This window comes from Mytilus californianus, unplaced genomic scaffold (assembly GCF_021869535.1).
Source record: "Mytilus californianus isolate M0D057914Y unplaced genomic scaffold, xbMytCali1.0.p SCAF_9, whole genome shotgun sequence".
NCBI classification, from domain to species: Eukaryota; Metazoa; Mollusca; class Bivalvia; order Mytilida; family Mytilidae; genus Mytilus; species Mytilus californianus.
Genome location: NW_026262745.1, coordinates 6,075,433 through 6,102,193, shown reverse-complemented (window position 1 = coordinate 6,102,193; position 26,761 = coordinate 6,075,433). Strand labels below are relative to the sequence as shown.

Below are 26,761 nucleotides of genomic sequence, written 5' to 3'. Positions count from 1 at the left end.
GGCATTTAAAATAATTCTTTATTAGTATAGATCTAAAAGGTAAGTTTTTACACATTTTTATATTATATAAACTCTGACACAATAAAGTAAGATAAAAGAAATAACAATGATACTTTAAAATGTATGTGTCCGACGCGCTTTTCTCAAATCTAAATATGCGAAAGCCAAGAATGTATAAGTACCGAAATACGTGAGAAGTAATATGCAGAAAAGGGACCAGAAGGGAAATTATATTCATTTTAGATTAAGTTTGCTTCAGTGAGATGAAACCTTAGTTTCTAAATAATTCAAATTAAGTAACTTATGTTCAAATTCCTGCAGGAAAAGTCAAATTTGTCTATATTGTTTAGGTCCATTTAGGTCATATAGCTCATAACGTTCCATCGCTTGTACGCATCCCTGGCTTTCATAGTAAAGTTTGAGTGTTCCTATTGCAGGTATATCCAAACTCAAAGATCGAAAGAACCTGTGTTGCTCCCTTAAGTCTATGTGCATCTTCATCATGGAAACTCGCCAACATTTTAGACGTGAATATTATTCATTTTGTGTTGCACCTGTATTGCTGATCAATTTTTCTGTAAGTTTCTCTATCTTCTATAGTTGTTTTTCTAAAACACAAACAAGAGTTAAAATCGTCTTTAGATCACTCCTATCTAAAGACAACTGGAAAATTCATTTGCATGTTAGCTGACCTATTGACAGATCTTTTCTTGCTGGTTATTTTAGTTTTTTATAGTTTCTATTTATCTATCATAGTTTTCAAGATAATAGACAAAACAGAAATTAGGCACCATTCGTCATGTAAGGGCAATAACACCTACAAGAAGTCATCTGACAGTTTTGACTTTAATAGACAGAGAGTAGATCCCATTGTTCTTAACATTTTTACCCCAGTCAGATTTTCTCTGTCCATAGTGGTTTTCAAAATAATAGACAAAACTTGCATCTCACCCCTATGTTCTATTTAAAGCCATGTCGGCCATGTTGGTTGGCAAGTGGGGTCATCGGACACATTTTCAAAACTAAATACCCTAATGATGATTGTGGTAAAATTTGGCTCAGTAGTTTCAGAGGAGATGATCTTTGTAAAAGTTTACGGACTACAAACAACGAAGACGATTGACGACGACAGACGATGGACAGCGATAGCAAAAGATAGCAATGGCCCTTTGGGCCAGGTGGGCTAAAAAGAGAAAAACGATTCAAACGATTCGGACACACACAATCTTTTCAGTGTTTATCTCATTTACTAGCAGTGGGTTGATACGGTTGTTGATGGACTGTCCACGAGGTTATCATCTGCTCAGTAGTTAAATGTCTCCTTTAATTTCATTCTACTCTTTATACACAAAGCGTTTAGAATACATCACTATGATTCATATTTGCTTAATCCTTATTTTCCTATGTAGCATTTTGCTATTGTAATATGTCTTTTCGTAGTTTTCTTTTTTGACCATAGAGTTGCTTGTTGTCTAGGCATGATATCGATAGGTTATATGTTCCTTCTGTATCGAGAGTTTGGTTTACATTTGTTACATAGCGCTGTAACAAGTGTGATATATCCATAAATAATAATATATAAAACAAAATAACGGACATTTGCAAATTTTACTTATTTTATAAACAGGAACAAGGCAGATGCATTTCCGCGCAATGTTACTCTAGTGCAATAAAATATTATAAAAATATAGCAAATCCTGTTATTAATGTAAATTCAGTAAAAACCTACAACTTTGATTCAAGACAATAAGACTTCGTTTATTGCTTTGTTCAAATCATTACATTCCTATGAAACATATCTTACAAACAACTGAGGATTTTAGATGAAACATGTTTTAAAAACCTTTATCTCATAACTAAATCTAAAAAATCTTTAGCCTTGTTTCATTTGAAAACTTGACGTGTCTCATATTTAAATGCAAAGATAAATATAAATATTTGAATGTGCTTGTAAAGTTAAATTTTTTAAAGCCATTACCTAACTTGTAATGTATTTTGGTCTCTTTTACTCCTAGAACTGTTATCATCTTTGAAATGACTTCTCAAAGTAATAAGGTCGTTCTAAAACGTTCTTCCGTTGATGTCCTATTGGATCATAAACCGTCATCTGAAATAAAAGATGACCACACGACTTGTATTGGTAAATCTGAAAACCTATCAACGCTGGGAGATGAAGAAAAACAACTAGACAATGATAATTTGCAACGAACTCGTTCTATCTTTTCTATCAAACAAAACATTCGTCGACCAATAGTTATTGACGGATTGATTATAAACAAAACGTCGGTAGGTACCATAAAGGAATTAGATACTATACAGGAATTAGGTACTATACAGGAATTAGTTACTATACAGGAATTAGATACTATACAGGAATTAGATACTATACAGAAATTAGGCAACGATACAGTAGTTGATGCAAGTTTAAATGATTCTTTTATTTCTGAACAAAATTCTTATTTCGAAGGCAAGAAAATAGGAAAAAGTGAAACTAGTGCCGCCAGCTATTACGTTGGCTGTATTGAATGTGTTAAAGCAATACCTGTTTTCAACTCTGAGGAAATTGATGAAGGTGATCACATTGTTTTTGCAGGCATGATATATGATCATCATGCGATAGTTGTTAAAAAGCTACAGGACGAAACGTTTGAAATAGTAGAGGCTACAAATACAGGTATTGGGGTTGCTACAGGTGTGTTCCTTTGCAGAAAAGCTCTCATTAAGTCATCAGTCAAATCCTTTAATTTTGCAACAGACAATCTTCATGTTGTGGTCTACAATTTCAGGAAACATTCCAAAAAAGCTACAGCTGAATGTGCTAGGAATTATTGTGATGAAACGGCAAAGGGAACAACATATAAGTATAACCTTCTCGATAACAATTGCGAACATTTTGCAACATTCTGCGTCACAGGAAAACAATTTAGTATCCAGGTAACGAAATTAAGATTAACCTCTCGTCTTTTTTTTAAAAGTGGCTTTCAAGGGATAAGTAATGAAATGAAACGAAATGAAAAAGAATTCGAAAATGGGATCATCTGCGAACAATGTTTCAATATTAACAAAACGTTATTAGACGTAAAATTACGACCTATAAAGAAAGCTGAAGATGTACAGAAAGGGGACATAATTAGGTACAGTTATTGGCACTTGTGGCACGAAGCTGTTGTCTTAAGCATAGAAGATGATAATAAATCCTATCTTAAATGCTACATTGCTCATTATGCGTTTTGTGGACTCTTTTCATATAGGACAATTATTAAAGAAGAACTGAAAATACATTTTGATGGCACATTTACTATGTTGGAATACGGACCTCCAAAATACGACACATATGACCCGGATGTTGTCGTAAATAGAGCACACAAGAGAATAGGGGAACAACTGTTTGTTTTCTTTTCAAATGACTCAAGTCATTTTGCTCGGTGGTGTAAACTGAAACTAAAGAAGGAATGATCAGATGACTTACATAAATGGAACTAGATAAAAGACAGAAGGTAGAATATTGAGTAAACTATGTGAATCAAAATCCCATGTCAACCAAAATATAAGAAACCAATTTGTATAGGTTATTATAAGCTTGACAGAAAGAGACGAAGATGATTTATTAAAAAAAAATCATCTGGGCAACATAAACAAAATACAATATTTTTTTATCATTGTCTATTGTATATATCACCTTGCATTAATGCATCTCTGACTACTACTCTAAGTACAAATTTTAGAATATCTGTTTGTTTGTTCTTGAATTAGAAGTTTTGTTATGATTGGAAATTCATCTTTGCACATCTAAATTGTTACGTTATATATGCTATCAAAAATACGCCAATCTATGGATATATATATATATATATATATATATAACTAAAATAATTTAACGGACATACAGTTTGTATTGGCCGTCAAAGCAGTCAATAATGATGTAGTGGTATGACATAAATACAACACGAAAGAATGACATTATGATTTTTTTACAGTCATGACCGTCCGCTCCATAGAGAGTCAAAAAGTAATCAAACATGTCACTGCCACATTTTACGGCATGCTTTGAATGTAAAAGTCATTCTTTTAACGGTTATATAACAGTCAAATGTCAGCATCTTGTAGGATAACTTTTAACTAAAATAAAAGAACTTGTTAATAACTTTTGTAATACTTAGTAAAGCATATGAAAATAATTGAATTAATTATTTGTATGATAGTAAATAACTGGATGTTTTAGATAAATTATGTGCTTTGTGTCATATCGAACGGAAATTTGATGTTTTGGAATCAATCGAAAGCCTAGGCGTTTTTATTATGATTAGAACACTGTTAGAAAACATATATTTCATTGATCAATCAAACATTGATTTCTATCGTCCCCCAGATAAATTAACCTTCATCTTACGTAATTAATAGTTAACATATGTTTCTCTTTAAACTATAGTTTCTATCATTTTCATTTTTATCTTTTTAAATAATATTTTATGTCGTGATATTTACCGATTCTTTTTTAAATATCAGAATTATTTTCCATTACTGTGGACTCATTAATATTCGTGGGATACCAATTTTCGTTGATTTCGTGGGTTAAGGTAAACCACGAATTAAGATGTTCAACGAAGTACCAATTATCTATAGGATTGTATGCAGACTTTGGCAAACCACGAAATCAAATATCCACAAAAATACAATTTTTCCCCAATCCACGAAAATTGGTACCCACGAATATAAATGAATCCACAGTATTATGTTTAATAGATCATTTGCTAATCGTTTAGATCACTACTCTCAGTAGAAATCTCTAAACCGTATCTGTTTATTAAGATATGATTTTAATATATATAAATTTGTACTTAACAACTCAATTATAAAATAAAGTTTTCCTATCCCCTTTTATTTTCATTTACACCAAGACGTCGTTAAATGAAATTTGGTACCCTGCATTTATTATGCTTTTCAGTAACATATGGTCAAATTGCCGAAAGACCCCCTCCTTAATTATTGAAAACTATCATTCTGAATTGACAATAATAGGTGCATCTAATACGTGTGTTGTGGCAATGTCATATAGTCTGCATGGTGTAGTTCTCTAACCTTTTGTTATAGTTTTACACATAATACATCGTTGATCATATATATTTTATTTGTTACATTTATGGAATTAAACATGTCATTCTTTATTCTTTCAATTCAAACAACACTCTGACCTATCACTAGTATTCATAATAAAGTTTAATATAAGTAGATGTAATCGGTATAATACCAACTATCTTAGTGAATCAAAAGATTTATGATAGATAATGTTCAACTTCAGGTTTCATCAGACAGAAACCTTTACAATTTCCAAGATTTAGATAAAACACCTGCAATAATAATTTGATATATCATTATGTATCCCATTTTATTTTATTTTTTTTCATTTTTTTCTTCACTAGACTGTTTTATTACATAAACTAGTTTAATTGTAAACATTCGACACTTAAGAAGCGATCACAATTTTTGTTAATAATGTTGAAAGGTAATTCCTGGGATGTCTGTTTGGTGTTCTCAACTATTGGCCATTCCTTACACATCGTATAGGTGTCTTGTTTATGAAATACACAACAATATAAAACGAGAAAATGTGGTATGATTGCCAATGAGACAACACCCCCCCCCCCTAAAAAAAAATTAAAAAAAACAACAACGTAGAAGTCAGCAAATATAGATCACCGTACGGCCTTCGACCATGAGCAAAACCCATACCATATAGCAAGCTTTTAAAGGTCCCGAAATGACAAAAGTAAAACAATTCAAACGAAAAGGCTAACTGCCATTTAACATAAAAAACATTAAACGAAAAACAAATATGATATACATTAGGCACATGCAGAATTCGCGGGTTTAAACATGCATGAATGAATTCTGTAATAAAATATAATTCTATTATATTCTTCATACAAGCATTATTTTTCCAAAATCTGTGACATAGCCCATTTACTGTTCCTTGACCTAAACTCTTTTCCACATTATATTTTTAAAAAGAAAGACAAAGAAGAAAAATGATACGATATCAAGGGATAGGATTTCACACATTATAAAACAAGATTTACCAGTGCAAACTACTGTTTGTTCACATTGAGCTTGTTGTGCAATCTCAGGTGCGCTATGATACGTTGAATTAATTACAAAACATAACTGCCATTTGTCAGTCATGAGATGTGCAATCGCAATCCTTGTCTTCAATGTGAGTGAAATGTTTGCGCCTGCACGAAAGAGCTTAGTAATTAAAAAAAAAAACGACTAAGTCTTTTCATTAAGAAAATCATGTTTACGCATAAAGAATCGAATGAAAATAATTTTCACACGAGCAGGGTAACTTATACTCTTTGCACAAAACACAATTTTATCCCACGGAAAGAACAAATGTCGTAAGGTTTAATAAAGCGAGAATTCTCAAAAAAACACTCAAAACGAACACACTGTATATGGTATAATAGAGCCGGATGTCATTTTGGTAAATAATTGATATCAAATAACTGTCCGATTTTAGTTGAAATGCACGTTTATAATTCTATGATAACAAATACACATTGTACATGCATGTATTGAATGTAGTCATCATCAAGGTAAATCTTCGACTTGTTTAAAACCAGGTAAAATTACAGAAGACCTTCACATTTTAAGGATATTGTTATCTATTTAAAGATATAAATACTGGATGGTTTATAACATTTTTATTGACTCCGCAAAAGATCTTATCTCTAAAAAGACTGTTTTTAAATTAACTAAACAACAAGTCACAGTTTTTGTGACATATTGCCAACTTATATAAGCGAAGACATTAACGTGATTCATAGCAATGATAGCGTTATAAAAATGAAAGGAATTGTTGTTTCGATATTGATTACAATACCAATTCTTACTTCCGCATTTTACACGCGTCAGTCGCCAGATAGAAGGACTAAAACTCATGAATCCATGACTGAAATAGGAACATTGCAGGCACTGTCAAGTTATATTTGGAAAAACAAATTGAAACAGATTGGCTCTGAAATATCAGCTGTAGAAGTCTTTTACGAAAAAGGTCAGTTGCCTTCTTAAAGCTAGTATTAACTATGTATATGTCTATGTATATGTACAAGATAGTCTGGAACGGTTAGAGACGTTTGCGCTTTTTGATAGGACATTTGCGCATTATTTTAAAAGACATAAAAATTGTTGCACACGATATCATTGAGATAAAGAATGCTTTGTCGTAACAGTACTACTTACGTACGCCTTAATCAAATTACTTTTTTTTAATTTGAATTGTCGCATTATTGACCCTTTGACATAGGACCTTGGTTAAATATAAGGGTCAAAATAACTACAAAACTTTAAAAGTTTTCAAATTTTTTCTTGACATTTAAATTTTAGATGCTACCAGTAAAATAGAAATGCGGAAATCAATAAATGCCATTGTACAGGCAATTGCTGATACACAAGTGGAAAAGCAGGATACCGCCTACGTGCATTGTCATGCTGATCAAATATTACTAGGTAACAAAATATTAAATGTATATCCAAAACATACTTCCTCGGTGGATGTCTCGCGCTATGTTATATGGATGTGATCTTGATACTATACCTAACTTGCTGTGGGTGGTTTAATCGCAATCATGGTTATACCGATGGCTGTACAGGTATTAAACTGGCATTTGTTGCTTCTCTAATAATCACGTACAGTTTAGCAGAAAGAACAAACAAACTGCTCGACTCGTAGTCATAATGTCATATGTAATTAAATGTCAAAATGTCTAAATGGATAGGTTAACATATGTCTTCCTGGAGACTTAAGTTCGTAAACTAGCATGTTAAACTTAACGTATCAGTCTAGTATAAAGCAGTATATATATTTACATTATTCTGTGGCTGAACGTTTCACTGCCAAACACTTAATTAAACATATATCAAGGGGAGGCAAGCGTTCATGATCAACCAAATCTGTATGTTCATCTAACTCAGTTAGCTGAGACATTGATTGGCGTAAATACAAGAATACTCTGTATTCATTTCTGTGGTTTGAAATTTGGTCATAGATCAATATAATATACATATCAGTAAATATTTTGATATGTTTTTGATATGTAAAAAATTCAAACATCACATATGTTATGTAAATTAAAATCAAACATCTACCAAACAGTGTCCTTATCTCGTTATATTAACTAGAAGTACGTCTAACAGCCTACACAATTTACAAAACTTTACAATGAATTAAAAAAATATTATCATAAATTTTCAACTAAAACTGTATACTGAGCTGTGTATGTTGTAGATGTTCATCAATTATATTTTTACAATTCAACAAAACATGATGTGTTCATGTGAAAGACAGTGCTGATTTTTTTTAGAATAAAGTAAAACGGACCTGAATAGCAAAGTAAATTAAACTTGTCGACTTGTTGAATGCAAACTGTCGAATGATTTAAATTCCCACCCGGAATACAGCGGGTATCACTACGCATAATACCGGTATTAGTTACATAGTGTGCTATTGACCTAACACGATATGTATGGGGTCAGTAAATTTGCTCTCGCCCCACATGGAATTTATTGACCCCATATATATCGTATTCGGTCACTAGCACACTACGTAACGATTTTATATTACCGACTATCTTAACATGTGGTATTTAGACTAGTGGCCTATCAAAGTGATTAAGTCTTCAATACCGTAATTTTAAGAACCTACTTCCATTGGTCCATACAAAAAAAAATGCCAACAATAACAACTTTTTAGTTTTAAATGTGTTTTATGAATTTATTTCAGTCGTTCATCATCAATTTCTTCGTCTGTTGAAACCTTTAAGATTTTTCCTCAACACCGTGTTGTTTTTATAAAGGGACGTAACACCACCACTAACCGTATATTGAAATAAGCCCCGCCTACTAACCTGATATGGAATAAACACGGTCTCCACGCGGTTGCTTTTAACCAACCATATACCTAGAAGTGTATAGGCGGTAAGATAAAAGAACTTATTCGGCCTTGTAACAAACAAAAATATTGGATGGAAACGTAAGCGTATTTGATAAGATTGAAACAATATTTTCTTAAGAAATCTTAAGCGTCTTCCATTATTATTGTTATTTTGCCAGAGATTAGCATTTATACTTTACCTCATTTTATATTTGTATAGAGTAATGAAACGTTTTTAACCTCGAAACCAAAAATGTCTGTCTTAAAACGAGACAGGTTTGTAAGTTCCTACACATATATTTTTTTTAAATGAAAAAGAAATATCAGCTTGCCTTTTTTTGTTAAATCGTTGCCAATGATAATACATTCTTCCAAGGAATTTTAGAATCTCAGCAGCAATACCGTTAGATAAAAAGTAAAATAACAAAAATACCGAACTCCAAGGAAAATTCCAAACGGAAAGTCCCTTATCAAATGGCAAAATCAAAAGCTCGAATATATCAAGCGATGGAAAACAACTGTCATGTTCCAGCCCTGGTGCAGGCATTTTCATTACAGGATATTATACATAACTTACGTACCATTTGAATAAATAAAGACCGTCAATGAAACAGTCACCCTTTAAATCAGTAAAATTAGAAAACGTAATGTATACAATAAGTAGATCATACATACTCAGCTAATTTTACAGCTCATCGACATGTGATATCGTGTAGGGATAAACTCAGCCAATTGAAAAACGATGCAGTGGAGCTGCGAAAGCAGTTGGGAGAATGTCTTTATACTGTGCAGTCGTTTTACAGCAACACAAACTGGGTCGAAATGTACGGTGCAGTGCCTTATGAAGATTTTGGTAAGTGAGGAAACAACATTTAAGATAAACAAATCCACACGATAAAAATAAAATTAAAAGTAGGTGAAAACTTGAGATAAAGGTGAACCTTATTCAAATAACACTCAACTACACAAATCAATAATACATGTATTAATGGTTTACTTTGAATGTGTGTTCTTTGAAAGAAGACACACACTTTCACGCGTGGGAATTTGCGCAAAACAAAAAATGCTGACCACTTTAACCATACAAATACTTTCGAAATATCATTTATTCCGATAAATGATGTAAAATACCACAACACATTGAATTTCTGCAGATGACATAGAATTTAACTTCAACAAGAAATTTCCATAATTGTGAAAATGTAGGTAAGACAATGATAATTTTATCTTTTATCCTTTTGCCTTGACGTCACAATCACAATATCAGAAGAAAGCAAGAAAATATGACGTCATAATAACCTTTTGACCAATGAACAAAGTTGAGATCAAACGAACCACACGTTGATTTAAAAAATAATGATCAATACGTTGGGAAATTTTTAAATATGTTAAGAATGTAATTTAGAGAAATTGCTATTTATGTTCATTGCATATACTTGTCTACATATGATCTCTGTCATGCGTATATTGTCCTTTGTACTCAATATCATCTAGAATATTTTGTGTATGAAAGCTGCATACAAAAATAAAAATCATTAATTTCTGAATATGAATTCACGAAAGTGTAGGTATTAAAGGGAAGAGACTTATGGCAGTAGCTCTACCAGAGGAAGATACATGTAAAGATGTCAAAAATACAGAGTAAGTCGTGTATGCTCTTTACATAATATGACAATTAAATGTTATAAAAAGAAAACATCACATTTTCACAGGGAGTAACCCGTTGTCTCGTGTACAAATATCCCACAATCTTCAATCATAAAAGACAAAAGAAATAAGTTGATTGCCGCATTTCGATAACATAATTTAATTCATTGCTAGCAAAATATATGATAAATGATGCACTTGATTAAAGACCAATAACTATATAGGATAATTATTATACAAAGGTCCATTGCGTATGAATACATAAATTGTTTATTACATCAGTAACGTAAGAACTACTTTTGTAAAACATAATTTACTGAAAATCGTTTATATTTAACTAAAGTTGGGTTACTATCATTGTAATATAAATCAGCTTTTCTGCTTAATTTTTATTAAAGACTTTGATATAGATGTCTTTTGAGAGTTTTGATTTAATTTTAGAATTGTCGTAATTTATCCAGACTCTTTCATATTGTTCGTAAACATGTTTTGGTATTATTCTGTACAAATAATTTGGACTGACATTTTCAATGTGTATTTGTAGTTTAAATTGTGAACAAAATATTATAGTAAAAGACAAGTTAACCAGTGGTTACCATCATGGAAGGGGAAACACAAAACCTACAAGTACGATTAGTTCATATATGTCATTGTAGCGCAAAAAGTTATCAAAGGAGAATTAAGTAGCGATGCAAAATAAAAACAATTTCTATGGTTGCGATCGACATCATGATTTTCTACCGTAGAATGTAAATTAATATATTATGAGATTATTTGTATAAAAATACCAGCCAATAAATTTGCAATAGAGGCAACACGTTCGACATTGTTTTCCTGTTTCAGAAGTCTTTGCACTTCATTAAATCAAAAAGTGAATACACATTTTAAAATGTGTATGCCAACCAACCAATGAAGTCACATAATGATATAAAAAAGGGTAACAGAAATCACAATGAATATTGGAAAGCACCCGACTCCACCAACAAAAATAATAGACATACAAAGAAAGACAACCAACAACGATAAAAAAAAACGGTCTAGATGATTAACATGGTACAGATACAAAATGTAGTAGGGTTAAACCCGTTTTAGATGCGCACGAAACCGTCCCACCTTTTTACCCATATAGATCACATTATAAGTTATTTTCAATGATGAAATAATTTGGTAGACGTTATGATTCATTATACTTAAAATTATTAATTTCCACGGCTTTTATTCTCTACATAAAAACAATTGCATGTTTAATAAACTAATTTTATAGGACCACCAGGTGCAACCACTGGAAAATGTAGTCATGGCGGGCCGTACGACGAAAGTCGTAAAATGGTAGCAAAATGTGGAATAAACAAGGAAACATTTAAAGAACATTTATCTCCACATTATTATCTTCATTATCAGGCATATCTATCTGCTGTAGCCGCAACTAAAGACTTTCTAATAATGGAAGGTATTTGAGATTCATTTGGATAGTTACAATGTATTTAGTCTTGTGAATGACTCAATACTTAAAATTCAACTGCGTAAAGTTTAGATTACAGGAATTATATATTGACAAAATTTTGATGACTTTTACAGGCAAATTTGACCTCAGATGGATTTGACCAGAAAAGCGCTTCGAACACATATAATAAACAAAGTGTTATCTCTTTTTTACTCGTAATGATCAATTATTTTCATATTGTGATGTTGCTGGTATAGTTACAAATACGTACTGGTGTCAACATTATTTTTCTAAATAACTTATAACGTATTTGTAATCCCATGAAAATTGAATGGTCAGCATTTGAAGAAAGAGGTGTTTACCTTGTTGACGCACCACCTTCAAAATTTAAAACGTTCAAAGTTGAAACATATCTACTCAACACATGTTGCAACAATAAGGAACTTAAAGGATTGTCTTGCGCTTTTGAAACTGCGGAGTCATGTCTTAAGTGTTACTATGATTATATTAAAATCGTGCAAACTGATTAGATAAAGGTTAACTGAAATAAAATAGCACTAAAAAGTTAGAAATTTAAATTACAATAGTGTAGCTAAGGGACCCAACGATTTCTGATATCATAGCTATATATATAGCGAACCTTTTTTTGATATTTAACGTTTTATATTTAAGACACTGGTATTCTTAGTTTGCTTGGAAGTAAAACGTTCGACGAAATATTCCACATCAAAACGAGAAAAGATTTGTCACTAGCGTTTGTCATAGACTATTCAAGTTCCATGGGGGAAGAAATTGTTGCTGTTAAAGAAAGAACAATTCAACACGTGACTGCTACAATCGGTTCTGACAATGAACCAGCTGATTATGTATTATCGCTGTTTAATGATCCAGGTTCGAAAATGTAAAGGTTATTGATTCAAATAAGACATCTTGAAAAATAACATAGTATTCCGATTCGCAGCCTAAAATTCGTTTAAACTAGAAACAAGAGAACAGTATATTTATCATAAATCTGCTAAAATTAAACGTGCAAATGGAGAGTTGTCTCATTGGTACTCATATCACATCTTCTTATTTTTAAATATCTTATTTTCTTAAAACACGTAAGTCTCAATTAAGAAAAAACATATCTGAAAAATTTAATTTTGGATGTAACACGTCTTCTGATTGGCTGAACGTGTTTTGTCTATAAGCTCATAGACATTATTTTGTCATGTGACCGTGACGTCATCAACTTTTTTATCATGATTTACTCCTGTTTAGAATTAAATCATAAGGAATGACTGTAAAAATTTTCTGTCTATTCGAAATAACCTAAAAAATGTGGTGCACACTTTTGAATAACTTGCGTAGTATTGTAATAAGAAAATTATGGACGACGTTGATATCCGTATTGTAGATGTTATGTAGTAGGTTGATGTGCTGATGGGTTATTCCTTCTGGACCCATACTCTCAACAGAAGAATGTCTCTGTGAGAGTTGGTACTTGATTTTTACATGATTGGGGAACTAGCTGTGGACAATTCCTTGGATGATCTATGGAATTGCTGCCGATGTAGAGGCAGGCCGGGCGTTGTTGTCGATGTAGAGGTAAGCCGGGATCGACTGACACCTATAAGTTTCAAAATTCAAACCTTTGATGTCTCAAAACAGAATGTTTACTTATATAGCAATCATTTATTTGATGGTATGCCAACATCACTTTCTTTGTCAGCATAAAATTAGAAATTATCAAATATGGTTATTGTCCGAAATAGGATCGACATGTTTTATAAGTAAAATTAATGTCCCGTATATAATAGAGAGAGAGGTCACTTTAACAATGGTGATGATAAATAAACTTTACTTTACCGGAGAACAAATGGTATAAAACGTGATAAACATAAAATCGAAGGAATAATTGTAACGTCATCTATATCCAAAATTTATGTCAAATATTTTTCACAATATATCACTCTCCTTAGAAATTTTGGACTCCAAAATTAATAAATTAAACATTTTAAAGAAATTGCATACAATTTTATGTTTACTATATCAATCTGAAGGATTTATAACTTTTAATTATTAATGTAAGTAAATAATCAATATCCATATCTTAACATCAAAACAATATAGAAGACAAGCAATTGAGAAGATTGCGATGCAAAAAAAAAAATTAAGTATAGTATTTTGTTTTTGATTTTAACCGATAAAAAAAAACTTGAACTTATTTTTTTTCAAATTTTTCTCTTTTTTTTTCATTTTTTGAGACTTCATGTTAATCATACTATTTAGTTGGTGGTTTTATTCTAAATCTTTATAAATTAATTGATGTGAATGATTTTAAAATACTATTAAGTATTAATTTTAAATCGTTGTTCTTGAAAGTTTGTTACCCGCATGCTTTCAATTGAACGTTTATCTTGACAGTTGATGAAATTTAATTAGAAATATATGCAAAGTGTTTAAACAAAATGTTGAAAAAATACATGAAGGATGAATACACATGAATAAATCTTAAACAGAATTTGATTTTGCTTACTTCAGTCTCTAAGTTACTGTTTTATTCGTTTTGTGGCGTTCCTGCTCCTGAGGTAGCCCATGCGTATATGTTTTATGGCGTTCCTGCTCCTGAGGTAACCCATTAGCATTTATGCTAATGCTTGTGGCGTCCCTGTTCCTGAGGCAGCCTATGCAATATGTGTGCCTATATATATATATATATATATATTAAGTTATTTTAACTTTCGTATAAGATTATCCAACAGTTAACGGCAACAAGGATTTGTCAAACTTGTTCCTAATAGGTAACTTACAAACAAGGAAATTCACTTTATGCAACCCTAAATGAAAGTTGAACCTAATCTTAAAGATGACTGATTGCAAATGATAATATTGACAAGCATTTGAAATACAAACAAAGATCAAATTAATATCATTCTGAAAGTTATTCAATAAAACAATGATTTAAATGAATAAATTTTACAACATTTTATCAAAAAATAATTTTATAACTTATTTTAACAGTATTTTAGTAAAGTCTTTTTTTTAAATTTTAAGGCATGAATCGCAATACGATTTGTGAAATGAGTATGAACATTTTGTTTCATAGCTGAAAATTTTAGATTTAAACTTAGATTGTAAAATAGATTTTAAATAAGCATTTGATATACTCACAGTTTCATGAAAACATATGTTTACAATAAAAATACACAACAATATAACTTTAAAGTTATTAATGTCACTGGTGTTGATAAAAGTTCTTCTTTGAAAATAATGCATTATATATATGTTCTTTGATATTCAGCTGGTGTCGTTGTTCAATGGTGTATTCTGATAAATTCACAAATAAATCATTTACTGGAAATACATATAAAATTAAATAGTCCGAACGGTACAAAAATAATGTTCAAATGTAAATATTCCGGTTCGAATTGTCGAAACACTGTCTTATTCTAACATGCTGTAAGGTCTGGATGTCGATGTTTGGTGTCAGCTTTTAAATGTCGTCCACCAATTTATTGTAATAAATGATGTTGGTGTCAGCTTTGAAAGGTCCTCCGCCATATATTGTAATAAGAAAATTATGGACGACGTTGATATCCGTATTGTAGATGTTATGTAGAAGGTTGGTGTGCTGATGGGTTATTCCTTCTGGACCCATACTCTCAACAGAAGAATGTTTCTGTGAGAGTTGGTACTTAATTTTTACATGATGGGGGAACTAGCTGTGGACAATTCCTAGGATGATGCATGGCATTGCTGCCGATGTAAAGGCAGGCCCTTTGTTGCCGATGTAGAGGCAGACCGGGCGTTGTTGTCGATGTAGAGGCAGGCCGGGATCGACTGACACCTATAAGTTTCAAAATTCAAACCTTTGACGTCTCCGAACAGAATGTTTACTTATATAGCAATCATTTATTTGATGGTATGCCAACATCACTTTCTTTGTCAGCATAAAATTAGAAATTATCAAATGTGGTTATTGTCCGAAATAGGATCGACATGTTGTTTAAGTAAAATTAATGTCTCGTATATAATAGAGAGAGAGGTCACTTTAACAATGGTGATGATAAATAAACTTTACTTGACCGGAGAACAAATGGTATAAAACGTGATAAACATAAAATCGAAGGAATAATTGTAACGTCATCTATATCCAAAATGTATGTCAAATATCTGTCACAATAGTAGCACCACATTTTTGATGTTATTTCTTCATAGACAGAAAAAATATTACAGTCATTCCTTAAATAAACTGGGAAGGCCACAGATACAAGTGTAAGTCAAGTGTCCATATTGCTTTATTGTCATAGTGTTATTCAATATGTGTAAAAGAGCGGTAAAAGTTAACAAAGGGATATTTCAAACCTATAAGTCTATGGCAAAAAAAAAAGAAAAAACAAGTCTACAAATTAAACATAACATATGTTATATAAAAGCTAAAGACTGAGCAATAAATCTATACATTACTGAATTAATATTATTCACGGCAATTTTTGATTCAGTTTATTTACTTTCTTAGTCACAATGAATGAAGCATTTGTGTTTAGGGACGGGTATGAAATGATTAAGAAAATCGACGGTATCAAAGTAGCTGGAGGTGGTGACTGCCCTGAATTTGCAGCCGATGGTATTTTGAAAGGTAAACATCAAGTGAATTAGTTTTACATTATATAATACGTAACACCATATATTGTATCTATCTACCATTAAAATCGAATAATAACATTTTACTGCACCAGATACGCATTTCTACCATTAATGTCTCTTCAGTGATGATAGAGGTCCAAAATATAAGAAACTCCAAAGACTAACGCTAAATTTGAACAGGCTGATACATTTTGTATAATCCATAATGATAAATAATATATATTCAAACCAAGTCAAGGAATCACAGCTTACTAATAGGTCAATCAAATTAGAAACTAAGAAAAAAAAACACCATTTAAGTCGTCTTTTTTTAATTCCAAAAAACTACTTTTTGGAGAATCAATTAAAACTAACTTAAACTGTATCATTCGATTTCTGCCGTTGTGCTATTTGCTTAAAGGAATTTTTCTGCAGTTTAAAAAAGATATGTGTATATGATGATTTGTAAAGTAGTATTATTTGTAGCTATCAATTTATCTCGAAGCGGTTCTACATTATATGTGTTTACTGACGCTGACGCTAAAGATGCAGATAGACAGCAAGAGGCAGCAAATGCTGCAAGGGCTAAAACTATTCCCATAACCACAGTAACGACCGGCACCTGTTCTAGGAGACGGAGATCAATGCACAGTAAGTACACATGATTGATTGATTGGTGTTTAATGCCACTTTCAGCCCTATTTGGTGGAGGAAGTTGGTGTGCCCGGAGAGAACCACCGGCCTTCGGTAGCCTAAAATTGAGAATGGAAATGGGGAATATGTCAAAGAGACAACAACCCGACTAAAGAGCAGACAACAGCAGAAGGCCACCAATGGGTCTTCAACGCAGCGAGAAAATCCCGCACCCGGAGGTGGTCCTCAGCTGACCCCTAAATAAAATTGTGTACTAGTTCAGTGAATATGGACGTCACACTAAGATTGGAGTCGAGCTCACCTGCCAGGTGCGGGATTCCAACTCACAACCTCAGTGTTGACAGGCTTGTGATACACTAGTTCGACTACTTAGACCACTCGGCCACAGAGGTCCCACAGTAAGTAAGAAAAAAGATATCTATAATTTTAAGATATTTTGGAGAGTCATATGACTTACTGAAAATATCTTATTTTTTTGCGTTTATAAAATATATCATCCCGTCCTATATTACATGTACTGCGATATGAACAAGAAGACATATTGGGTATAACTCAATGAGACAGTTACTAAGGCAACAGCTGGTTTAGCTAGAACGGCATTTGTAGACTTGGAAAAAACGAGAGTCTTTGATACACAGTGACTGCTGGCTTTATCAGTCGGTATCGTATATTTGTGGAATTCTTACATTTTTAAAACATTTGATAAAGATGAAACCTAATTTTTACAATCACAATCGTTTACCACACAGTTAACGTTTTGCTTTTTGGGGCATGGCGTTTTCTGTTTTGCTGATATGATTTTTATTGCTCCATTTGCATATTCTCTCTCTCTCTCTCTCTCTCTCTCTCTCTCTCTCTCATAATTACAAATACATTGAAATTACCGAATTATCAATGTAGAAAAAAATCAGAATTTGGGCGGGGTATGTCCAGTTCAAAGGTAAAAACTATACACATTAGCTAGGTTTTCCACGGGATCCTATTAAAATTTATAATTGATGCAAGTGTTCGTTTAAGTCAAAAAATGTTTTCGCCAATGCAGTCTTAGATAAATTAAGAGAATTTAGAACCTCATATTTCCCAATATGATCAGTTCTCCTACATTTGTTATATTAGTTTTGAACGTAAATATTGTTAAATGTCTTAATTTATCATACCTAAAATAAGTTTTCGTTATGAATTTCTAGAAAGTAATTAATGCAAGCACGGGTTTAAAGGATACCTTACACATTTAGTGAAAAAAATCAATTTTCACGGAGGAGAGGGGAGGGGAGGGGGAGTATGATGTTTTGGAAACATAATATTTATTTACGCCTGTTGCTAGCTTATTGTCACTTTTGTACACAACTGTTTCCTGAATTGTATGGGGCAGAATATTCATTTCCATTTCTGTCATATTTTATTAAACTGTCTTGATCCATGGTACATTAACTTTTGTAACTCTCTTTTGCTATTGTCAGATATACATGTAAAGCGAAGGGATACTACATCATTCTTTCAGCGTCTTGCTCAGGCAACAGGAGGAACGATTTATCATACAAGTAAAGAAGAAATAAACGTTGTATTGGATGCTATTATTGAGGTAAAAATAGTAAATTAAACACGAAAACGTTTTGACAGCTATATATTTCATTTATCGTTTCGTTTTTTTAATCGTATGTGTATTGCATTATATGTTGTACAGTTTAAGATTAGATTTTGCACTGTTTCTAGTTTGGCGCTCTATACTTAACCATAGATCATGCAATTGAATGACCAGCCATATGTTTTATTTTTTCATATAATTATCGTTAATAAAGTATCCACATTCATCATCAAATCTTTCCGGAACAGCAGCCTTCTTAATATTTTTGTCTTTTTCTGGTCTCTTGTTAAAATTTATGTAGTTCATTCTGCAACCTTTATCTGTGTTCTAGAATTCTGACCTTGCATGTTGAATTAGGTTTTCTTTCAGTGTGTAATAACTATAGTTAGTTTCACTCTTGTCATTTTACTTTTCTAATTATGGCCCTGCCGTCACCGAAGGTGGCATTTAGTGTTACCCTTATCCGTCCATCCGTCCGTTCTTTAACTTTATTTCACCTCAACCAAATGTTTAAAAACTTGTACACAATGCTTATTACCACAAAACACAAATAAAGTTCGAATTTGGATGGCGTCACTTTTAACGTTCTCGAATTATGCCCCTTGATAACTTTATATGCAAGCGGGGGCGTCATCTGTGTCCCATGGACTCTCCATGTATTTCGACTAGTTTTAACATAAATATTATCTTCTTTCTTTCCAGAAAACATTTCCTGTTGCTGAAGTAATAGTGGATTCATTTGAATGGTCACTGACATGCGATGACAACACAATATTTGTTGTTGATAGTACAGTTACAGTCCTTAAGGTTGCTGTGTGCTGTCCAGGAGAAGACAGCGGAGTAGAACTGTTTTACCCAAATGGTAAATTTATTGAATTAAACAATGCGATTTTAATAGCACACATGTTCATCCTGAATTATATGTACTTACTTATTCGTACCAACAGTCGTTTTATGTAAGGTTTTTAGACAATTATACTCAAAATTAGAACAGAAGTATTATTTTATTTCAATAATGGCTTCAACAATGAGAAAAAACCCATACCGTATAGTCGGCTATAAAAGGCCCCGACATGAAAAATGTGAAACAATTCAATTGAGAAAACTAACGGCCTAATTAATAACAAAACAATTTGCGAAAAACTCATATGGCAGACATGAACTAACGACAACCACTGAACTACAGGGTCATGACTTGGCTTCAACAATGAGAAAAATGAGAAAAACCCATACCGTATAGTCGGCTATAAAAGGCCCCGACATGAAAAATGTGAAACAATTCAATTGAGAAAACTAACGGCTTGATTAATAACAACAATTTACAAAAAACTTATATGACAGACATGAACCAACGCCAACCATTGAACTACAGGGTCCTGACTTGGGTCAGGCACATAAAAATGTTTACAGGCATCAAACCCTCCCTTTAACCTGGGACAGTAGTGTAACAATACAACATAAGAACAAACTAAAAAAAATCAGTTGAAAAGGTTGTAACTCTTCATATCGATACAAAGCAGACAAACAACTAACAATAACACAGACTGGATTTGGCAGGGAATTTATACATACCCCACAACAAATAAGACACTAAGTACAGATCTGAGAGTATTCGCAGTTACTGACAGCTTATTCAATGCCAATAACAACTAATAAATAAATCATGTATCTAAGACTAAAACTCATCATAGATTCCAAAATTAAAATTTTGTACGCTAGACGCAGGTTTCGTCTACCAAAGACTCATCAGTGATGCTCGAATCAAATAAGTTCAAAAGGCCAAATAAAATACAAAGTTGAAGAACATTGAGGACACAAAATTCGAAAAGATTTTGCCAAAAGCATGCATACATTTCATTAATATATTGTAAAAAAGTTTAACTTGGATGACGATGTAAGTGTGAACATGTTTTAATATCTAAACAACTGTTTTTTGTTTTATTTTTGTACATAAATCAGACCTTTGAGGATTTTTCTCAAATGCATTGATTTACATTTTGTTATGTCGGGGTTTTTTATAGCTTACTATGCGGCATGGGTTTCGTTCATTCAAGGCCGTACGGCGACATATTCTTGCTAACATTTTAAGTCATTTGGCCTTTGGTGGATAGTTGTGTCATTTTTCCCGTATATTTCTGCTGAATAAAAGCATTTTTGTAACTCGAGCCGTCATTTTTGTTTTCATAGTAGCTGCTTAGTTGCCATCTAATTGGTATTTACCCAATTTTTTTTTCTTAAATTATTGGTAAATTTGCTCTTCTGCATTTTTTTATTTTATGTTTTCCCAGGAACAAAAGAAACGTTTGCAAGTAGATTATCACGAAAACTGGTCACTAATAGGAAAGAAGTAATAATATCCCTGCAGGTTCTTATTTTTCCTATTTCATTTTTTATGATTAAAATATTCATTAAACTCGAGGAAAACGATTCTAATGGCGATAGCTACTGATATTATTACATGTGTTACCTATTTATAATGCAAATGATTAAAATAAAGACTGTGTATTTCAAAACTAACTATATATAAAATTGAGAATGGAAATGGGGAATGTGTCAAAGAGACAACAACCCGACCATAGAACAGACAACAGCAGAAGGTCACCAACAGGTCTTCAATGCAGCGAGAAATTCCCGCACCCGGAGGCGTCCTTCAGCTGGCCCCTAAACAAATATATATATACTAGTTCAGTGATAATGAACGCCATACTAAACTCCAAATTGTACACAAGAAACTAAAATTAAAAATAATACAAGACTAACAAAGGCTAGAGGCTCCTGACGTGGGACAGGTGCAAAAATGCGGCGGGATTAAACATGTTTATGAGATCTCAACCCTCCCCCTATACCTCTAGCCAATGTAGAAAAGTAAACGCATAACAATACGCACATTAAAATTCAGTTCAGAGAAGTCCGAGTCTGATGTCAGATATATGCATGATAAAAATGGCAATAATGAGGTTGTGTTTGTTCTATTTGCAGGAAAAGATATCTGCATGCTTCTGATATATGACATCTAAATAAAAAGCGTTTTCATTGCTAAACATCTTCAAATATAAAGATAATGATAGAGATAAATAATGTCATATCGTATTGTGTAAGAGGTTTACATGAATACAATTATAGCCGTTTAATTTCTTCAAAATTCAGCATCCACCTTCAGGCAGATATAATTTAGAGAGGAGTTCATCTTATAAATGGTCAGTTAATATAACAGCACAAAGTCCAGTTAAACTAGAAACAGAGATACTTGAATACACTGAAAGTGGTGCCTTACCTATCCTGAAAGGAAGTCCTATTGCGGGTAAAGTAATAAAACATTTTACAACCACAATTCTGTTTATCTAATTGAAAAAGGCCTTATATAAAAAATAGTTTGAAATCCGTAATCTAACTGCATGCATACTTTTTTGGTTTTGATTACGTTTTTCTTTTTAAAACCATTTATTCTTTTCTTCCTCCCTTTAATTGAACTGGTGAATCTGTAACTTCGTATTTGGTAATAAATTTTGAAAATACATGTGCCTTTGTTTGGGAAATGGTTATTGATTCATGGTTTTTCATACATGTAATGGTAACAAAAATGATAAAAATGTACTTTTCAATATACTTAACATTTTTCTTTAAATTGTAGGAAAGAACTATACATTTTATGTAAACATTTATAACCTTGGAGAAAATGGGACATGTAATGACCTTATCCTCACTGATATATTGGGGAATGCATTGTTTAATATTCCTATTATTCAGACGACAACACTTATGGCAGTAAGATGTGCCGCCATATTCACTACTCCAAACCAGGTATGATAACCCTAGTAAATAGATAGTTACCATTTTGTAATGAAATAATCTTAAAATGAAAGGGATTGAATTATTATACCCCAACATTCTAAGTGGGAGTTTGTTTGTCCTTGTGTGTCATTTTTGTATCGACAACTGCTCCTGACCTGATGAACAGAATTATGTGGCATTTTCATAGAATCTTAATTACATAATCTCCTTTGCTATTCTATTTCTTTTCTTCATCTGAAAGATTTTGGATATACTTTGTGATGACATGGACCATCTGAATATCATAGTGATTATTGATATGGTACCCATTTTGTACCTGACACTCCTCCTAAACCGTTATTACAATTTATTGAAACATTCTCGGGGTGCTATTGTGAACCTCCTTTTTTGTTTTTGTGTCCGATCAGTTTTGGGTTTCCCTTGCCAAAGCATGAATTTTCAATTGCTTTATTTGTGCATTATCTCATTCCTTTGTTTCTTGTAAAATATGTGTAAATTAGTTGAAATATTTTTTTTGTTCTTTAGTTATTGCCGTTGGACAGTTCAAATATGTGCAACGCTGGGGACATTGGAACTCTTTTCTATTATGAATATTATTATAATGTCATAGACTAAAGTTCTACAACAAAATGTACATACTAATTTATATGACTATATCGCAAAAGGTTCATAGAAATTGGCATTTTATATATTTGTTCACGGTTATATCATTATTCAAGCACAGACGTTTGTAATTAGTCTAGTACATTTTTATTATACAGTTGTTTTGTAATCACTGCGTTTGGTATACTTTATATTTATATCAATTCGATTATTGAAAATTTCTTAAAATTCCGCTTTCCTCTCCGAAGTACGCCGTCTTATCTATTATATTATATTTTCCCCTTTCTCACTTTAATTGTGCCTAGGTTATTGTTGTCTATTACGGTCCGTGTAACACTTATCAATTCAAAATTTCAAAAAGTTTTCAAATTTAAGTTTTTTTGATTTTTGATCAAAGTTTTAAAATATCAAAATTCCAAATTTTTTATTTTTTTTTAAATTTTGAAAATTTCACCAAATGATTAAAATTTCAAAATTTCGTTTTAAAATTTGATAGTTTAGATATTTAAGCAAACGTTAAAAATACTAAACTGAACGTACAGTTTTGATCATTTCGCTTTTTGAAAGTTTGAATTTTTAGATCTTTGATTAAAATATAGAAAAAGGGGAAAGGACTAAAAAGTGGATACCTGTTACAAGTGCGAAACGGAATAAGAATGGAAGGAAACGAAATGAAATTTACCAAAACAAATCAAAACGAAAACAATATTTTCTGAAAAAAAAACTAAATATAATTAAAATGATAAAACAAGAGGCTAACTTGTGACCTACCGAATTACTTATTACCGGGTTTGTAATAACATGAGCAACACGACAGGTGCCACATGTGGAGCAGTATCTGCTTACTCTTCCGGAGCACCTGAGATCACCCCCATTTTTTTATGGGGTTCGTGTCGCTCAGTCTTTAGTTTTCTATGTTGCGTTTTGTGTACTGTGTCTATTGGTCTTTTTCTTTTTTAGCCATGGCGTTGTCTGTTTATTTTCGACATATGAGTGAATGTCCCTCTGTTATCTTTCGCCCCTCTTTTGTTTGATCTACAGGGTGAAAAAAGAGAAATATGTTTCTTTAAGTCTTAAAAATAATTAGTAAGACCTGATTTTGACACACTTTGATTCTCTAACTAAATGAACAATATGCAGAAATTACTTGTCGACTTTGTGATTACTGCTATTTTTAAATAGCAAATAAAAGAAAACGGGATATTCGATTTATTAAATAAGGGATAGATCCGTATTTGTTATTTGCACTTTTGTAAGTTATCGTGCGAAAATCAACTTTGAGTAAAATACAAGTACGCAGCCACGTCCAGTCAGAATGGGGCGTGAAGAGAGAGTGCCACGCTCTCTGCATGTTACAAACCGTTGCAACAGTTCTTAGAGTGGTTCGTTGATTGCAAAGTTTCTGTCCCTATCCAATATACTCTCATTTTCCAGTGGCTATCTAAATTTGCCGACCTTCATCCTGAACTGACTCTATTACAGGACCTACCTATTTTATCTATTGTTAATTTGTTATCGTCCTGAACATGCATGAAATATCTGCCACTGGCCACCAACAATCAATCATTTAAAATAGGTCGTTTATATATAAATTATAAAGAAACTCAGGTTTCAAATCCCTCGGGCAAAGTTTCCCTTAGGTGGATTTTGCTATTTTTAATGTCCCTTTTGGCCATTCACCTTTTCAATTGTTTCGGTTCTTATATTTACTTGGCTTCCAAATATTCAGCTTTGAGCGTTCCGGATGTAGGTTAATACAGAAAAGCGCTTCGAACGTATGCTGTCAAGTTTTGTTTAAATTCTTATTGGATATTCCATTCACTTCAAATGGTATTGTCAATGGCAAATAGTACATGGGCGGATTAAGGTTTTTGTTACTGTAATCTAATTTATTGCGGGGAGTTCTCTTTTAGTAGAAAATTTGGTTTTATATAATTTTTTCTGACATTTCACTGCTATTCCTAAGTTTTCTTATCCCTATTTCTAGAACTCATGAGTTCGCCTCTGTAATATGTATCAATCATTCTATTATTAACTGTAAATACAAAGTTAGCATGGGATTGAAACGCAAAGACTATGAATCCCCTGTACTCGGTGCTAAAGGCAGTTTTAAAAAGCACCCAAAGATTTCTTATATATCGTAATACTGCAAGATTATTGTAAAATATTTTCAGTACTGAAAATTAACTATAGATAACAGTTGAAATCTAGAAAAAATAGTTTTTAATGCAAAAAATCCCTTTTTTCGTATTCACATTTTTTCTTTTAAAACAAAACCCGGCCCATTTTTTAAAAACCTAGGACGTTTTGAAATTTGTCCTCGAAAAACCAGGGCAATTTAAAACGCTGAGTATTAAGTTAAATTCAAGGAAATAGTTTTTGCCTTAAATATTTATAGCATTCAGAATAAGATGAACAGTCATGAATAAATTATTTTATCGCTATTTTACGAAATTTACCTTTGATCTTGCTGACTGATAATTTTCTTTCTCAGCGGAGTCGAATGATATGAAAAATTATCGCTAGAAACTAAGGACGCACGTGCCCATTGTCAATGAAATTAACAACGTCGTCATAGGTAAAATAGCGATAAACAGATTATCATTGGTCATCTCAATTCGATTGCTTTTCTCACTTTCGCCGTACCGGCTCAAGCGAGAAAATCAATCTCGTTGAGATGATCAACGATAATCTATAAATACTTGCGAAATAGCAGTTAATCGATCTGATTGCATTTAATATCACTCGAAAATACAATATCTCAGCCGGATGTTTTACCTATAGTTTTACATGACATAATAAAATAAGACTACCAACGACCAAAATAATGCTTAATCAATAAAGACAAAAATCAACCAAAATTATTTACCACTAAAATTGGTCACTTCAACTTTCTAAAATGTGTATCGGTGATGTGAACTTATAAAACATAATATTTAAATTGCGGTTTTGTTTAACAATGTGTTTTTCTTTTTCAAAATATATTAAATTGGACTGGACAAAAGGCTAAGTATCTGCAAGCCTCTCCAAGAGAGATAAAACATCATATACACAAACTTATGACAACACAAACAAATATTTCCTTATCATTAACATTGCATGGTGTTGCTCATGTAATTAAAACTGAGGGCACACATTAATCAAAATGCAAACAGCTCATATGGATAGAATGACGCTTTATGTACAGCGGCGACTATTACATGGATATTCAGACTGAAATGTTTCTGTGATATGTTTATGTGGTATGAATTCATTTAACTTTCAGAAAGTATCACGCTGAGTTGATATAAATGGTCTACCTCTTACCATTATCCTGGCTACAAGCTTCTAATGATTGGTTTAGACAGCATGTATAGGGGATAAACAGGGTAAAGCAGATACTTGTATACAAAATAAAATCCAATCCACAACCTCCCACATTTGAGGCGACGTTCATTACGACACCACTGATTCGGTATTTCAGTTACCGTACCAATACTTGGACTTGAAATCAATA

General features: G+C 32.2%; 2 protein-coding genes across 7 annotated transcripts in view; both read left to right on the top strand.

Moving 5' to 3' along the window:
* The first annotated feature begins 1,996 nt into the window (after positions 1 to 1,996).
* Positions 1,997 to 5,165, top strand: LOC127715711 (uncharacterized). Of its 2 annotated transcripts, XM_052221872.1 has the most exons (2): positions 1,997 to 2,326; positions 2,363 to 5,165. In XM_052221872.1, exons 1-2 carry the CDS (start codon positions 2,035 to 2,037, stop codon positions 3,454 to 3,456), a joined length of 1,386 nt encoding a protein of 461 aa, XP_052077832.1. In that variant the 5' UTR covers positions 1,997 to 2,034; the 3' UTR covers positions 3,457 to 5,165. The 2 variants fall into 2 exon arrangements, with proteins under 2 accessions (XP_052077832.1, XP_052077831.1); XM_052221871.1 differs by having other exon boundaries at positions 1,997 to 5,165.
* A 487-nt stretch (positions 5,166 to 5,652) lies between these two features.
* The window catches only part of LOC127715708 (von Willebrand factor A domain-containing protein 7-like), a 34,320-nt gene continuing 13,211 nt past the window's right edge, over positions 5,653 to 26,761 (top strand). For 2 of the 5 annotated variants that reach the window (XM_052221868.1, XM_052221869.1), the window contains exons 1-14: positions 5,653 to 7,051; positions 7,384 to 7,506; positions 9,621 to 9,782; positions 10,498 to 10,570; positions 11,121 to 11,203; positions 11,841 to 12,026; positions 12,693 to 12,911; positions 16,525 to 16,644; positions 17,118 to 17,282; positions 18,746 to 18,867; positions 19,573 to 19,732; positions 21,159 to 21,235; positions 22,018 to 22,171; positions 22,502 to 22,671. In XM_052221868.1, the coding sequence (XP_052077828.1) occupies positions 6,844 to 7,051; positions 7,384 to 7,506; positions 9,621 to 9,782; positions 10,498 to 10,570; positions 11,121 to 11,203; positions 11,841 to 12,026; positions 12,693 to 12,911; positions 16,525 to 16,644; positions 17,118 to 17,282; positions 18,746 to 18,867; positions 19,573 to 19,732; positions 21,159 to 21,235; positions 22,018 to 22,171; positions 22,502 to 22,671 (2,022 nt within the window). In that variant the 5' untranslated portion in view covers positions 5,653 to 6,843. Of the gene's footprint in view, positions 7,052 to 7,383; positions 7,507 to 9,620; positions 9,783 to 10,492; positions 10,571 to 11,120; positions 11,204 to 11,840; positions 12,027 to 12,692; positions 12,912 to 16,524; positions 16,645 to 17,117; positions 17,283 to 18,745; positions 18,868 to 19,572; positions 19,733 to 21,158; positions 21,236 to 22,017; positions 22,172 to 22,501; positions 22,672 to 26,761 lie in introns of all 5 variants that reach the window. The other 3 variants (XM_052221865.1, XM_052221866.1, XM_052221867.1) reach the window with 3 other exon arrangements.